The 15,745-nt window shown below is 41.8% G+C and overlaps 1 protein-coding gene across 1 annotated transcript in view; it reads left to right on the forward strand.

Moving 5' to 3' along the window:
- LOC147673594 (maestro heat-like repeat-containing protein family member 1) overlaps nucleotides 1–15,745 on the forward strand; it is an 85,203-nt gene that overhangs the window by 1,991 nt on the left and 67,467 nt on the right. Inside the window, exon 3 of the mRNA XM_086946377.1 lies at nucleotides 7,807–7,934. Within this exon, the coding sequence (XP_086802503.1) occupies nucleotides 7,807–7,934 (128 nt within the window). The remainder of the gene's footprint in view (nucleotides 1–7,806; nucleotides 7,935–15,745) is intronic.

Genomic DNA, 15,745 nt, shown 5'->3' on the forward strand with positions numbered 1-15,745 from the left:
GGACTTTCCATGGGTGTTGCTATGGGTGTTCACATGCAGCACCCATGGAACTAGACACATTTTCAGATTCACAAGGAATCATAAATCTGGAAATGAGTGTGAATGCTATGCCTCCCCAGCAGAGGCGTAGGGAGGCGCAACAAGGAGAAATGTATTAATTTCTCCTCGTTTTATTTTCCTCTTCCTATGTGTGCTGCATTTTGCAGCACACATAGAAAGAGAAAATCACCTCTAATGATTGTTTATGTTCAGGAAGGGTTACCTTCCGGCACATCAACAATCATTGAAACAATGCAGTCTTTCAACTTCTATGGGTGCTAATGCAGCGCACATAGAAGTTGAAAAACGGCATTTCAGATTGTTTTTGTGCAGGAAGGGAACCCTTCCTGAACAAAAACAATCTCCCCACGATGCACGGCTCACGGGTGCAGTTTGTAAGCCAGCGCAGAGGGAAGCCCTGAGATGCGACATATTGTTGTAAATATGTTGCATCCCTGTGCTTTGAAAGTGACTCAATGTGGCTTGCATTAGGCACTGAGGGGCATATTATCAAGGATCGGTGTTAAAATTATCGCCATTTTATCGGCAGTTTCCTGCCGATAAAACAACGATAATGGGCTTTTTATAATACGCCCTTGTTAATTTCCATAGAAGCCCATGTTAATACCAGAACATGGGCTTCTATGGGAATTAACAAGGGCGTATTATCAAGCCCATTATCGCCGTTTTATCTGCAGTTTCCTGCCGATAAAACGGCGATAATTTTAACACCGGTCCTTGATAATATGCCCCTGGGTCACTTTCTTGTAAATCTGCCCCTGAGTTTTCCCCTTTGTGTGAGTTCTTTGATTGTTTATACTTTTAATAAAATGAAGGGATGCATTTCTGTAAAAAGTAAATTTTCAGCACAGAACACACTGTCCTTGAAGCTGTTATGTAATAATATAGTACGTGAAATGCAGATGAATCAACCCCTCAATATTCAAGTACATGCGGATATGGAGGCAGCAGTTACTCAATGTTACAATGTATGGCGCCGGCATTCATCATTTAGTATTTCATTTCTGAGCGTGTTGGGCCACAGTCATTGTGGTGGGAGGTACTGGCTGTGTTTCAAATCCTGGCACCACCTCGGCAGAATGGCCATTCAACAACCAAACACAGCACTGACAAATTATTCGAGCCTTAAGGCATGGGTGTGGTAGGCTTGGAAGGCCACTGGATCACCAGGCAAGATGGTCAAAGACGTTTTAAGGCATAGACAAATTAGGCAATTGCCCAGGGCCCCCACCTTCCAAGAGGCCCCGTGGGAAAGTGAACTTTCTCACTATTTGATCTTTGACTATTCTGTTTCTCTGTTAAAACTCTCTACCTCATGCCACTACTGACTCTTTTGAGTCATTTTAAGGACTTATGGGATCCCTGTCAGGACATATTTAATCTGTTATTGTGTGCTCCTGTTATAGTGTGACATATGATTTAGTATTGTTTGGCATCAAGCAGTATTGAAATAGTAGGAAATGGGTAATACATTTCAAATTTGTACTGTACAGATGCCCTCACATTATGTCTTACCCAGGGCCCCCCAAATCCATATGAGGACATTAAAGATGATCAAGTGTAGTGTGGGCTGTGAAAATGTGCAGCCAAATGCTGCTGGTGGCCGCAGAGCTACCTTAGACGGCAGGTGTCTTTGGAAGTACCTGGCTCACGGAGACCGAGGGACAGTGTATGCTGATGGCAAAAGGAGAAGCCTGGGCTCGCTCACAAATGGAATCTTTGTTCAGTACGGACACATTTTTACAGAACTCCTAGGCTGTGGATAGGAGGTACCTAAACCCAGGAATATAAAGCAAAATGAACAGTTGTAGGCTGGGCCACCAAAAATGCTGACATTTTAGAACTTTCATAGATGTGGCAAATAGCTTCAGAAGTTATTGTCCAAAACATGTGATCTGGAGAAAATATATTCCAATGGGGAGCAAAGGAGCAGGAACACAACTTGTAAGCCTCACTAACAAAATGCAGTGATTTGCTACATGTGCAAATTAGAAGAGCCTGCCATAGCAGTGCCTTCTAAATCTATATATATTAATCTCTTATATTTGATACAAAAGTCACAAACAGCTGCACCATTCCAGGGTAAAAAAAAAACCTTATCATAAATTCACAGGTATAGTCACTTAACATAAACAATTGTTCAGCTGTATCTGAAGTCTAACATAGATGAGTTGAATTGACCATGCATGGTCCCCCATCACCCATCCAGACTCAAATATTCACATTTTGCAAACAGAGAAAGGCAGGCAACAACTATACAACTGGGGGAAAAGGGAGACCCAAGTTGGAGGGCCTTTTTCACCAAGAGCATTACAGGACTGGCAGTGAAACGTGCAGCTACAGAGTTTCAGGACATTTTTGTATCCATCTTTAAACTGATTAGTTTTCAAGCAAACATGGCTTTTAAACTCTGGTAGATTAATAAGTTATGTTATGTTATGTTAGTTTACACTATGTTATTATATTGTATTTAATGTTATAATTTCAATCAGCAGCAACTTGGGGCATGAAGGTAGGACCATCTGAGGGGCCACTTTCTTCAGTTTGTGCAGACATATGGGACTCTGTAATCGAAATCGACATTCAATCTAGAGATACTTGTGCCCTCAACCTAACCCTAAGTTCTGACCAAAGGCTCTTTGTGATTATCAAATGCCATTTGTGTCCTTTTGGATAGGTTAGAGAGCTCCTGGACATGCTGTCTTGTATGCCGGGGGCTTTAACACAGCATAACATTTGAGGAGTCTCAATATAAAAATGGAGAGTAACAGCTCTAGAATTTATCATGAGAGGCACTTTTATTACGTCTGCATAGTTATGGAAGCTTTGTTGGGAGTGCTAATTCTCTTTACATTTCCCTCCGTAGGCTTCATCACGTGCAAGGTGTAGTTCAAGCAGTTAGATTTACATAGAAGTAGGATACAGGAAATAACTAAACCTGAGCAAGACAGCCTGCCTTTCTCCCACAGAATGCTCCGAAATAAAATCAAGCACTCTTTCACATAAATTCAACACATTCAAGATGAATCTATGATCAGTTACCATGGGGGTCTCAACTGCACTTAGGAACCGCCACACAACTCCAACAGAACACATAAGACGGAACATGTTTCACAAACTCAACACAGACAAGATATGTAATTTAGGTGGCCAGCATGTGAGTTACCGTAGCCTTACTGATTACGAAACTCACAGAGTTCCACAACATATTAAATAGAACACCACCCACATATTCAGCATGCCACACACTGCAGGCATGCAGTATGATGGCTATCACAGTAGCTCCTCCAACAGAAAACATTAGCATGCATTGAACACAGATTCAGATACACTTTTCAACCAAAAGCACCAACATTACAAACACTACACACACAGCACATACACAGAAGCACATGCACACCTATACTTAGCTATTTGGAGAATGTATGCGCTGTACAGCCTTAACCCTTAACTATCCAGTTCACCCAAAGTATGACCAGCCCACAATACCAATAACACATCTTTACTCCATAAAGCAAAGCAGAGGCTGGTCTGCTTTGTAAACACTTGCATCACGTGGAAAGCCACCAGATTGCGGACAGCACCATAGGACAAAGCCAAAGGCAAAATGTGCACTATGCAAATGCTCAAAATATAGTTTAACATGCAGATAAACTAAGCTGTCGCTGATACATTTGAATAAATATGAAATATGAGACAACCTATAGAGCAATGATGCAAAATACCAAACATTTAGCTTTGTATCTCAATTTAGGTTTTGAGTTTAGAAAAGGTTGATATATGAAATGTATGATGGGAAGGTTTTAAGTAGATCCTTGGAGTTGATCATCAACATTTATTAGAAGTGAGATAATAATTCCACCGTTATTTTGTTATATCATTTGGTCCCCTTTCCACATATATGTTTTCACCTTTTAGGCCTCGCCCCATTTTTTTGGTACCTACTGGTGGTGGGTCAGGTTAAGCGGGTATATTTTGTCAAGTGACCTGGTGTTCACTTCTTAGACAGGTCCTACTGTCCCCCCACCTGACCTAATCGTTGCTTTCTTCTTAATGAAATTCTTGTCATTTGTCAACCTGGATATACAGGGCCCTCGGGGAGTCCCACCTACCTGCGCATTGCCTAATGCTGCTTTATCTCACTGCTCTTGTTTTCAGCATCTGTTACCCCTTACACTACTTAACTTCTGTTCTGACAATTTTGACTTGACGCTGCAGTTTAAGCAAGTGCTGTTTCTGAAGGCCCAGATAAAGGGCGTTTCCATAGTCCAGTCTGGCCAATGCCAAAGTTGTTACCAATGTTTTTACTGCAGGTGGGGGAATACAAGGTTTCACCTTCTGAATTCGTTTTAGAGTTAAATGTACCTGAGAGGCGACCTTGGTTTGATGTTGGAAGGTGAGACTGTCATCGAAGATGAAGCCTAGATTTTTAGCTTTACGCACTGGGGTGGGAAGTATTCCCATAGCTGGGGGCCACCATTTCTGAGACCAAATGGTGGAGTCTGAGCCCAGCAGAAGCACCTCTGTTTTACTTCCATTAAGCTTTAGGCACTTTGCCCGCATCCAGTGATCCATGCAGGTCATGCACTGATTAAAGCTGGCCGCCGTTTCTTCCAGATTGACTCAGATGGATACTACAATCTGGGTATCATCAGCGTAGGACACTAGCGAGAAGCCACACTGCCTGATGACGTCAGCTAGGGGGGTGACATACTGATTGAACAGCTTAGGGCTTAAAGATGAGCCCTGCGGTACCCCACAAGGAAGTGAAAAAATGTTTTGAACAAGAATCATCAATCTGAACCTACTGTCGCCTATTGTTAAGGTAGGATTTGATTAAGCTTAGTGCTGAGCTTGACACTCCCAACTTCTGAAGCCTTAGAATGAGGATGCCATGGTTCACGGTGTCAAAGGCCGCTGAAAGATCCAAAAGGATCAAGGCGGCCTTTGCACCGGAAACCAGCATAGAGCGAAGCTCCTCTGCTGCCATGACCAAGGCCGTCTCTGTACCATGCCCTTGCCGGAAGCCGTATTGTGAAGAGTCCAGCAGATTTTCTGAGGAAACAAAGGTCGTAAGTTGGAGATTTATTATTTTTTCCAAAACTTTAGCTGGGAACGGAATCCTTGCTATGGGCCGATAATTATTGTGATTGCTGGTGTCTAGGTTTTTTCAGCAGGGGGAGGATGGAGACCTTCCTCCAAGCCTCTGGGAAAATGCTGGACATAAGGATCTCGTTGAAAATCAGACAGAGTTGCTCGCTGATCTCATCAGCTGCCTGTTGGAATATTTTAGGAGCCCCTGCTTTCACCAATCTGACTATCTGCGAAACCTGTTCTACATTTGGGGGATAAAAGCATTCAAGCCATGGCCAGGATGTCGCGTAGGTGAAGAGGGTTGATTCACTTGAGGCTCATTGCCTTTTCCACTGAAGAAATCATAGATAGAAAGCACTGTGTCCCTAAAGGAATCTGCGAGTTAATTGCAGAAAGTAACATTGCTATTCAGTGCTAGTGGGGTGGGAAGTGTCACTGATTCCTTTAAAGTTGAGAAAAGTAATTTACTTGAGTTGCCCGCCTGCTCAATTTATCAGAGTAATAGCTGCTTTTTTTCTCCAGAATCATCTTTTTATATTCGGTCAGTGACTGTGTATAAACGTTTTTTTTGGCTTCCCTATAAGTTTTTCTCCAGCGCCTTTCAGCTTGTCTGCATAGTTGCTTCCGGATGCGCAGTGAGTCCCAGACCAAGGTTCTGATTTCTTCAACCATTTGCTAGTAAATGTTTTTTCTGGAGCTAGAATATTTACTGCGGTTGCTATCCAATTAGTAAAATATTGGTGGATGTATTTACTTCGGGCATTAGTGTCGGTTTAGAGGCAGCTGATGTTAATTGCAGCTGCTGTGGGCTGATTTCCTTCCAATTTCTCCCTTTAAAAGTCCTAAGAGCAGAATGAGGACGAGTAAGATGATGGGACGAGGTAAGTACCAGCCGAATGGCCTTATGATCAGAACATGGGATTGGAAACCTCTCCTGCACTTTCAATTGAGGATTAGATATTTCCATCTAGGGTGTGTCCATCCTCGTGGGTAGGATGCTTGATCAGTTGTTCCATCAAGACACTGGCCATCAGCTCTAGAACGAGATTGTATATTGGTCATTTATATTTTCTAAATGGTAGTTGAAGTCACCTAAGATAGAAAATTCCTGAAAGTCAACACTAGACTCGATGACTTTTGTCTCTACAAACTTGTTCTTAGACCCTGGTGGTCTATACAGCAGTATGCCGTTAAATATATAGTTTTCACTGATGGTGATTCTAAATGAAAGCAGTTCACAATCAGGACTGCTTCCTCAAGTAGAGCTTTTCATCAACAAGGTGTCCTTGATAATAATCACTATTTCTCCTCCCCGCTTATCCTGTCTGTCATTCCTGATTAATAAGTATCCATCTGCCCACGTCTCCGTGACAAATGCCATATCTATATTGTGAGGTTCCAGCAGCTCGGCGAATTCAATGTTGTGTTTAATTAAAGAGCGTGTATTCAGGAGTAGGCCCTGGAGGGACTTTTGCAAAACTGTTTGCGGGTAAAGGACTTGATGCGAGTTAAAGCTGCATTTTGTTTTGGTGAAGAGGAACTTCATATCACACAAAGGGCACACCTTAGGCTCTTTCAAAGGATCGAGTTGCGGACAGGAATCCTTCATCTGGGGGTTAAGACTTACAAGAGTATCTCTTGTATATTTTAAACTTGGGCCCAAGATCAGTAGGGAACGGACACAGGGGGTGGCCCTGGGCCCGATCGAGGCGCGGATGGGTGCAGACAGGCTTGCCTTTGGCGTGCCAGCGGCACGCCCTCTGTGCATCCGCTCTGTCATGCTGCTTAAATAGCAGTGAGTCTGGCGTCTCGCGCACACATCAGTTGTTTCCAACCCAGAAGTACTAGTCAGATATGTCCGGTCCCTTAGCCCTCCGCAACAAATGGCACAAGCCACGGCAGAACGGGCGGGTAGGGAAGATCACAACAGCTGCCACCCTGATTAGCAAGCTAAAACAAAGTGCCGGTAAGCATGTGGAATGAGGTACAAAAACCAATTACGATCCCAGCAGGTAGAGTAAAAGTCTGAAATGAACACAAAGTGTCAATCTCAATGCGGTTTTTAAAAATAGCAGCAGGGCAAAAGGATAGGTGACAAGACCTACCGCTGGTGTTCTCGCGTCCGCGCCGGCATGCTGCTTAAATAGCAGTGAGTCAGGCGTCTCGCGCACACATCAGCTGTTCCCAACCCGCAAGTGCTAGTCAGGTATGTCCGGTCCTTTAGCCCTCCGCAACAAACGGCAAAAGCCACGGCGGAACGGGGCGGGGACGGAAGATCACAACAGCTGTCACCCTGATTAGCAAGCTAAAACGAATCACCTGTAAGTTTTGTGGAATGAGGTACAAAAACCAATTATGATCCTAACAGTTGGAGTAAAAGTCTAAAATGAACACAACGTGTCAATCTCAATGTGGCAAGACCTACTGCTGAATTCCAGATATAATCAATTTGTAAAAAAATAACATGAAACATAATTTGCACAAGCACCAATGCATCTTGGACAAGTGTCCTTTCGTTAGTATTTCATGCACATTTTGCTGCAATTTAAAAATATATTGTGACACTTTTTTCTAAACTGCTAAAAAATGTCAAATAACCTCTGTTTGGGCATTATTTGTACATGTGTCTGTTTCTCTGGGTTGTCATTACAGTTCGACTGATGGAAGCTGTCCGGCGCATGGACATAAACATCTTTATGGCTTTTTTGCATACATCTGCTTCTGCAAATTCAAATGAGAACATCTTGTTATGTTGTAAAATCCTGGAACATCGAAAAAAGGTAACTGTGATTCTCCATTGCTTTACCGGGTATTCTAGGGAATAAGAGGCAATGTGCTTCCTTTAAACATGTGGTTGTCTCATGGTATGATATATTATGTATGTGAGAATTTCAGATTATTATATGAAATCGCAGTAGAAGCCTTATCATGGAATACAGTCACAAAAACTGTCTTGGGTCCAGTGAAGCTTGTTTGTATCACCTTTGTTCAACCCTGGGTATCTGGGGCTTCGAGCAGCGAAGCTTGACAAAGGAACTTAGTGTAAATCATGTAAGAGCACCAAACAATGGAATAAGAAAGTCACACAAGAGATACAACAATACTATATGAAAATAGAACATATTTTTATACATTTTTAGAATCCATGTTCATCAAATTTCATTGGAGGTTCCAGAAATATGTATTTTGAAAACAATAAAAAAAACTTTCAATACAACCACAAAACAGCACTGGTCAACAAAAGTTTGTAAATTTTTTTAATGTTTAAAACAGTTAGTTTGTCAACTTCAGCCTGACTTAAGGTCACTTTGGGCAGTGACCTGGCCACCAGACCCTTTTTCAGTTCAGTTCCAGGCTTTAGAAAACAACCACCATAGAGAACAATGAAGTGGTTCCTATGCTGGGGATGCAGGCAGAAAAGATGTTCAAATATCATCCTGGAGCTGTGCAGTCGACAAGGGTGAGCTGTGGGTGATTCCTTGGTGCATGGGTGAGGTGGGGCAACTTTGGCCACTGCATGTGAGGTCCCATGGCATCCTCTTTGTGACAGTCGAAGGCCAGCAGCGGCTGGGCTACTGTTCTCCCGACACAGCAATCACTGCGAATATCCTTGGTAGAGGCTAGTGTCCCTCTAAGGCAAGAAATCCTTTGATAGCAGTCCTGGGTCCAGCAGACTCAAGTGCAACTTTTGGCTACATCGGAGATGTCTCTAGGAGCACCCAACAGCAGTCAGTGGTGATTCCTCTGAAGAGGATACTGCTGTGCCGGTTTTGGCTTTCTCAACTTTGGTATCCATGGTGCTGTTCCAGGGGGCCAACCAGCTAACCCTTGGAGTCACTGCTTCAATCTGGCTCTGGGATCAATGTTTTCCCAAGCCAGGAGCCGCAGGCACAGTCCAAATTTTACTAGTCCAAAGTGCAGCAGGTGCAGTCCTTCCAACAGTGAATCCTCTCTTTGTGCTATTCCAAGGGCAGGAGGACAGTCTTTGTTGGGTTATTTTTCCAAATCCAAGGTGTATTGAGGTTTAGCATGCCAGGGGTGCCTATTTTACCCTGGGAAAGTGCCTACGGGGACAACGTGGTCACTATCCAATGGGCTAGTACGCCCACTCCTTTTTACAACTAAGTTCAAGTTATGTGTGGCATTTTGCAATCCCAGTGTGCAATATTCTTGCTACTGTCAAGCCCACAGGAAAACAGGCTTGAGGACAGTGTTTTCCTCTCCGTCCCTGCCTCCAAAAGTCATCCTGCTCGGGTGTGTTGTCACCCTTTAAAGGTAACATAACAAAAGAGAAATTGCCAGTACTGATAACACCACAGTAACATAAATTCAAAACACCGTACTTGAGAAGAAATTCAAGACCGGATGCTAGTTAATAGCTTTTTATTCTTATTTCTTGATTTTATCAAAAGGTACTTATACTTTTTGTGAAAACAAACATGTAAAAACAATTCGATATCCAAACTCAAAATTGAAGGTAATCATTCATCATATCACTCATGTCACAACCAAACAAAAAGCAATCATTCAAGGGGAGAAGGGGAACACTAAATGGAAGAACTACAAATTTTATCAAAACATACAATATTTACAATATCATACAACACTATACATAAGACAGGAGAAGCCAAGTGTCTGCAAAAACAGTCAAATAAATTCTTTCAATAAACAATCACTTTTGATGTACAATCCTATAACTAAATATATGAGAGTACTTGTTAGGTCTTTGGAAAAGGATTATGTACAAAGGTTAGAGATAAGCAACAGTTATTTGTGACATTCAAGCTTATCACTAAAGCAGACAACAGTATGGCTGGGGCCTACGCGTTTCGAATCCCAGTGGTTTATAGGGATTCTCTTCAGGGCCTTTAGGGTTCTCTACAAAAATGAAAAAGAGAAGAAAAAAGGGGAGAGAATTAGAAGAAACTCTAGATACAAGATTAATTTAGTCACAAGATCAACATCAGTCGCATACACTCAGTGTTTACCCAGAATTCCTCAGGCTAGCCACTAGTTTATCACGGTCTAACTGACTAATGTTTAGAAGTTTTTTTCTTGAATCTTTAAAAATTACCGCAGGTGGGGAACTCTATCTAAGGTGACTGAGCTATACTCACCTTCTGTGTTTTAGAAGAATGGAGCTATTCTCAGGTGAAGATTAATTAACACAGTAGAATGTTGGTGGACCTACACAAAAAGGATAGAGATGAGTTCAGGGGGTGGGGGAAGGGGGTTAAGTTAAAGTGCTGACGCTGTTACAGGAAGATCTCACCTGGTGGAAAATGTTAGAACCAGCGTATGAAGTGGCTGTCAATTTTTTCACTGGACGAGTCTTTGAAAAGTAAAAAGAAAACGCATCACTAATTAAGCCTTCTAAAACGTGTGCATCATAAAAAGACACAGTTAATAAGGCTTGTTACCGGTATGCGGTGTTCAGCAAAAGAATGAAGTAGCACTTGTTCGCGGAAAAACGTCTGTCAAGACGAAGCTTTTAATGCGTGGTTCATCTAAAGAAACAACAATAGACTCTATTAACCGCCAACACGCGATAATTTCAAACATGAGGTTGAAAAATGGAGCGGCAGCTTACCGGCGTTACAAGTCAGCTACGTGTGGCTTCCGTAGATAAAGCACACGGTTGTTTTAATTTCCAGGCGCCAAGAGGCTGGAATACAGAATGAAACGCGTAAAGGTCAATTGCATAGCAGACGCGTACAAAGCGTTCATTAGTTAAGGCTCAGAGCGTGACCTCATAGATTAATACAGCCTGGGGCTTACCGGTGCATTTTTCTTCAACGTGGTTTAGCGAAGAGTATTTTAAGCTAAGAAAAAAAATATAAAAAGGCCAGGGTGAGAAACTACTTGAAAGTGATTTAAACTAAGAGCGATATTAGCGCAATTACAGTTTCAAGTACTCACTATTTTTAAATGTGGCAAGTTTTTCAAACGAGGCAGCGTCCAAGACAGCACTACACGGCGGCTCCTGCGCAGTAGCAGGCTGTAGTGAAACTGCTCTGCCTATATACATGGCTAATGAGCAGGTGGCCGCCCATTCAGTGTTCAAGATCACCTAAGAAAGCTGGACTGGATCCAAGGTGAGCTCCGGATCGGAGTTCCTAAAGGCACACACCACAATACATTACATTGCAGGCATAGGAAATGGAAATGCTACAGACCCTTTATAGTTTGAAGATTTCACTTAATTCGTTAAGTCCAGATACTGCTGTATCAAACTTCACGATAAGGAACGCTTCACGTTTAGATAGCGTCAGATTTAAATCACCACCTCTGGGATTTCGCTCTATTTTGGAGATTACTGTCCACTTCAGGTCACTCACAGTATGCTGAAGTCGTGTCCAATGTTGCACCAAGGGGGCATTTTCAACTTTCCTATTGATCCTTGATTTATGTTGCGAGATCCTTTGTCTGATCTCTTGATTGGTTTTGCCAATATATAGCAATTGGCATGGGCATATAATACCATATACCACATATTTGCTCTTACAGTTACTCATAGTGTCATGTTTCCAATGACACTCCGTTATGTTGAAACAAGGAACCTTCCATAGTGGATTCACAGCATAAACAGTTTCCACATTTGTGGTGTCCAACGATGGGTGGCATCCCCATCATTTGGCGTAACGTTTGTGGTTTGGCAATGGGCATAGCAGCCCGAACAATGTGGTTTGCAATATTATTTTCTTTCTTGAAGGCAAATAGTGGTTCATTTACTAGACTGGCATCCAGATTCTTGACCAGGTGCCAGTTCTGTTTAATCACCTTTTTTAGACGATTGGCATTGGGGCAGTAGGTTGTGACACATACTTGTTTTTCTAAGGCAGGTTTGGATCTACGTTCTAGAAGGATTTTGCGTGGGGTCCATTGTGCTCTTTTCATGCAATTTTTAACAAGTTTCTTTGGATAACCCCTCTCACATAATTTAGATGTGAGGTTTTCTGAATGTTGTTCGAAATCTTTTTTATATGTGCAGTTTCTGCGAACTCGCAAAAACTGCCCGTACGGGAGATTTTCTTTTAGATTTCTAGGGTGGTTGCTGTTAAACATAAGAGACTTGTTTCGGTCGGTAGGTTTTGTGTACAGGGTAGTTGCAAGCTTACCATCGGAAGGAAAGACCTCCACGTCTAAGAATGCAATCCTGCTGGTGGATTCAGAAATGCTGAATTTAATGTCAGCTGTTCTATCATTAAGCCATTGATAAAACTGGTTTAAAGTGTCACTATCACCTTTCCATGTCAAAAAAATATCATCAATAAAACGGAGCCATGCTCCGATATATTGAGAAAAAGGGTTGTTGGTATAGATGTATGCATTCTCATACATGGCCATAAACAGGACAGCCAATTCTGGGGCAAAGGGGCAGCCCATGGCTACCCCCTTGACTTGGTAATAAAATTCACCATTAAAACAAAAGTAATTCTTTTTTAAGGTGAAAGTTGCCAAGTCCACTATGAACTTTGTAGGCACCCGCATTGGTCTTGGCCTGGAGTCAAGAAAGTAGGTAAGTACTGCTATAGCCTCATCTTGAGGGATTTGGGTATATAATGCAGTAACGTCTAGGGTGACAAGCCTGTCACCTCCTTCATTGAAGTTTATATTTTCAATTTTTCTAATGAAATCGGTAGTATCCTGAAGATAGGATTTGACCTCAATCATGAATTCTTTCAAAAAGCAATCCACATATTTTGCCGCTGGTTCTAATACAGAGCCACACCCTGCCACAATGGGTCTACCCGGTGGATGGTCAGGGTCTTTGTGTATTTTTGGCAAAACATAAAACATAGGAACTTTAGTATGTTTATTTTTCAAATATTCAGCCTCTTTTGGACCAACGAAACCTAAGTCGAAGCCCCCTTGCACAATAGCAAAGAGCTCATTCTGTAGTTCTGTGGTAGGATCTTTGTTTATCTTGCGGTAACAAGCAGTATCTTGTAGCTGCTTTAGTACTTCAGTGGTGTAATCGTTAATATCCCACACCACGATGGCCCCGCCCTTGTCTGCTTGCTTAATTACAACCGTATTGTCAGTTTTAAGGTTATTTAAAGCCGTCATTTCTTTTTTAGTGGTGTTGAACTTGATATATTTTTTCTCCTGTTCCATGGCCGATATAGCAGATAATACACTTTTCTCAAATGTTAAAAGGTTCTTTGGGACTTTGTTAGCTGGGGGACAGAAGGTAGATTTGTTTCTAAGACCAGTGACCTCTACGGGTTGAATGGTAGGATTTTCACTAAAGAACACCGTTAAGCGTAGTTTTCTGCAAAACTCTATAAACTCAGACTTCATTTTAACGAAGTCAGTTCTCTTAGATGGTACAAATGACAACCCTTTTGCCAGAACACTAACCTCATCCGGGGTCAACACTTTTTTAGATAGGTTGAAGATTGGCGACATGTTTAATTTTTGTAATGTTGTCGTCTCGTTTTCATCTCCCACTGGACGTTGGTTCTCACTCGACCTCTCGGGAGTGTTTGGCCTCTCCCTAAAAAATTCGGCGACTGGTTCTGCTGTTGCTGCTGATTAGTGTTCCAATTCCTATTTCTATTGGGACGGTTATATGGGTTTGCGGAGTTATATGAGTTTGCGACTTCAGCATACTGTGAGTGACCTGAAGTGGACAGTAATCTCCAAAATAGAGCGAAATCCCAGAGGTGGTGATTTAAATCTGACGCTATCTAAACGTGAAGCGTTCCTTATCGTGAAGTTTGATACAGCAGTATCTGGACTTAACGAATTAAGTGAAATCTTCAAACTATAAAGGGTCTGTAGCATTTCCATTTCCTATGCCTGCAATGTAATGTATTGTGGTGTGTGCCTTTAGGAACTCCGATCCGGAGCTCACCTTGGATCCAGTCCAGCTTTCTTAGGTGATCTTGAACACTGAATGGGCGGCCACCTGCTCATTAGCCATGTATATAGGCAGAGCAGTTTCACTACAGCCTGCTACTGCGCAGGAGCCGCCGTGTAGTGCTGTCTTGGACGCTGCCTCGTTTGAAAAACTTGCCACATTTAAAAATAGTGAGTACTTGAAACTGTAATTGCGCTAATATCGCTCTTAGTTTAAATCACTTTCAAGTAGTTTCTCACCCTGGCCTTTTTATATTTTTTTTCTTAGCTTAAAATACTCTTCGCTAAACCACGTTGAAGAAAAATGCACCGGTAAGCCCCAGGCTGTATTAATCTATGAGGTCACGCTCTGAGCCTTAACTAATGAACGCTTTGTACGCGTCTGCTATGCAATTGACCTTTACGCGTTTCATTCTGTATTCCAGCCTCTTGGCGCCTGGAAATTAAAACAACCGTGTGCTTTATCTACGGAAGCCACACGTAGCTGACTTGTAACGCCGGTAAGCTGCCGCTCCATTTTTCAACCTCATGTTTGAAATTATCGCGTGTTGGCGGTTAATAGAGTCTATTGTTGTTTCTTTAGATGAACCACGCATTAAAAGCTTCGTCTTGACAGACGTTTTTCCGCGAACAAGTGCTACTTCATTCTTTTGCTGAACACCGCATACCGGTAACAAGCCTTATTAACTGTGTCTTTTTATGATGCACACGTTTTAGAAGGCTTAATTAGTGATGCGTTTTCTTTTTACTTTTCAAAGACTCGTCCAGTGAAAAAATTGACAGCCACTTCATACGCTGGTTCTAACATTTTCCACCAGGTGAGATCTTCCTGTAACAGCGTCAGCACTTTAACTTAACCCCCTTCCCCCACCCCCTGAACTCATCTCTATCCTTTTTGTGTAGGTCCACCAACATTCTACTGTGTTAATTAATCTTCACCTGAGAATAGCTCCATTCTTCTAAAACACAGAAGGTGAGTATAGCTCAGTCACCTTAGATAGAGTTCCCCACCTGCGGTAATTTTTAAAGATTCAAGAAAAAAACTTCTAAACATTAGTCAGTTAGACCGTGATAAACTAGTGGCTAGCCTGAGGAATTCTGGGTAAACACTGAGTGTATGCGACTGATGTTGATCTTGTGACTAAATTAATCTTGTATCTAGAGTTTCTTCTAATTCTCTCCCCTTTTTTCTTCTCTTTTTCATTTTTGTAGAGAACCCTAAAGGCCCTGAAGAGAATCCCTATAAACCACTGGGATTCGAAACGCGTAGGCCCCAGCCATACTGTTGTCTGCTTTAGTGATAAGCTTGAATGTCACAAATAACTGTTGCTTATCTCTAACCTTTGTACATAATCCTTTTCCAAAGACCTAACAAGTACTCTCATATATTTAGTTATAGGATTGTACATCAAAAGTGATTGTTTATTGAAAGAATTTATTTGACTGTTTTTGCAGACACTTGGCTTCTCCTGTCTTATGTATAGTGTTGTATGATATTGTAAATATTGTATGTTTTGATAAAATTTGTAGTTCTTCCATTTAGTGTTCCCCTTCTCCCCTTGAATGATTGCTTTTTGTTTGGTTGTGACATGAGTGATATGATGAATGATTACCTTCAATTTTGAGTTTGGATATCGAATTGTTTTTACATGTTTGTTTTCACAAAAAGTATAAGTACCTTTTGATAAAATCAAGAAATAAGAATAAAAAGCTATTAACTAGCATC

Source organism: Lissotriton vulgaris, chromosome 12, assembly GCF_964263255.1.
Source record: "Lissotriton vulgaris chromosome 12, aLisVul1.2, whole genome shotgun sequence".
NCBI classification, from domain to species: domain Eukaryota; kingdom Metazoa; phylum Chordata; class Amphibia; order Caudata; family Salamandridae; genus Lissotriton; species Lissotriton vulgaris.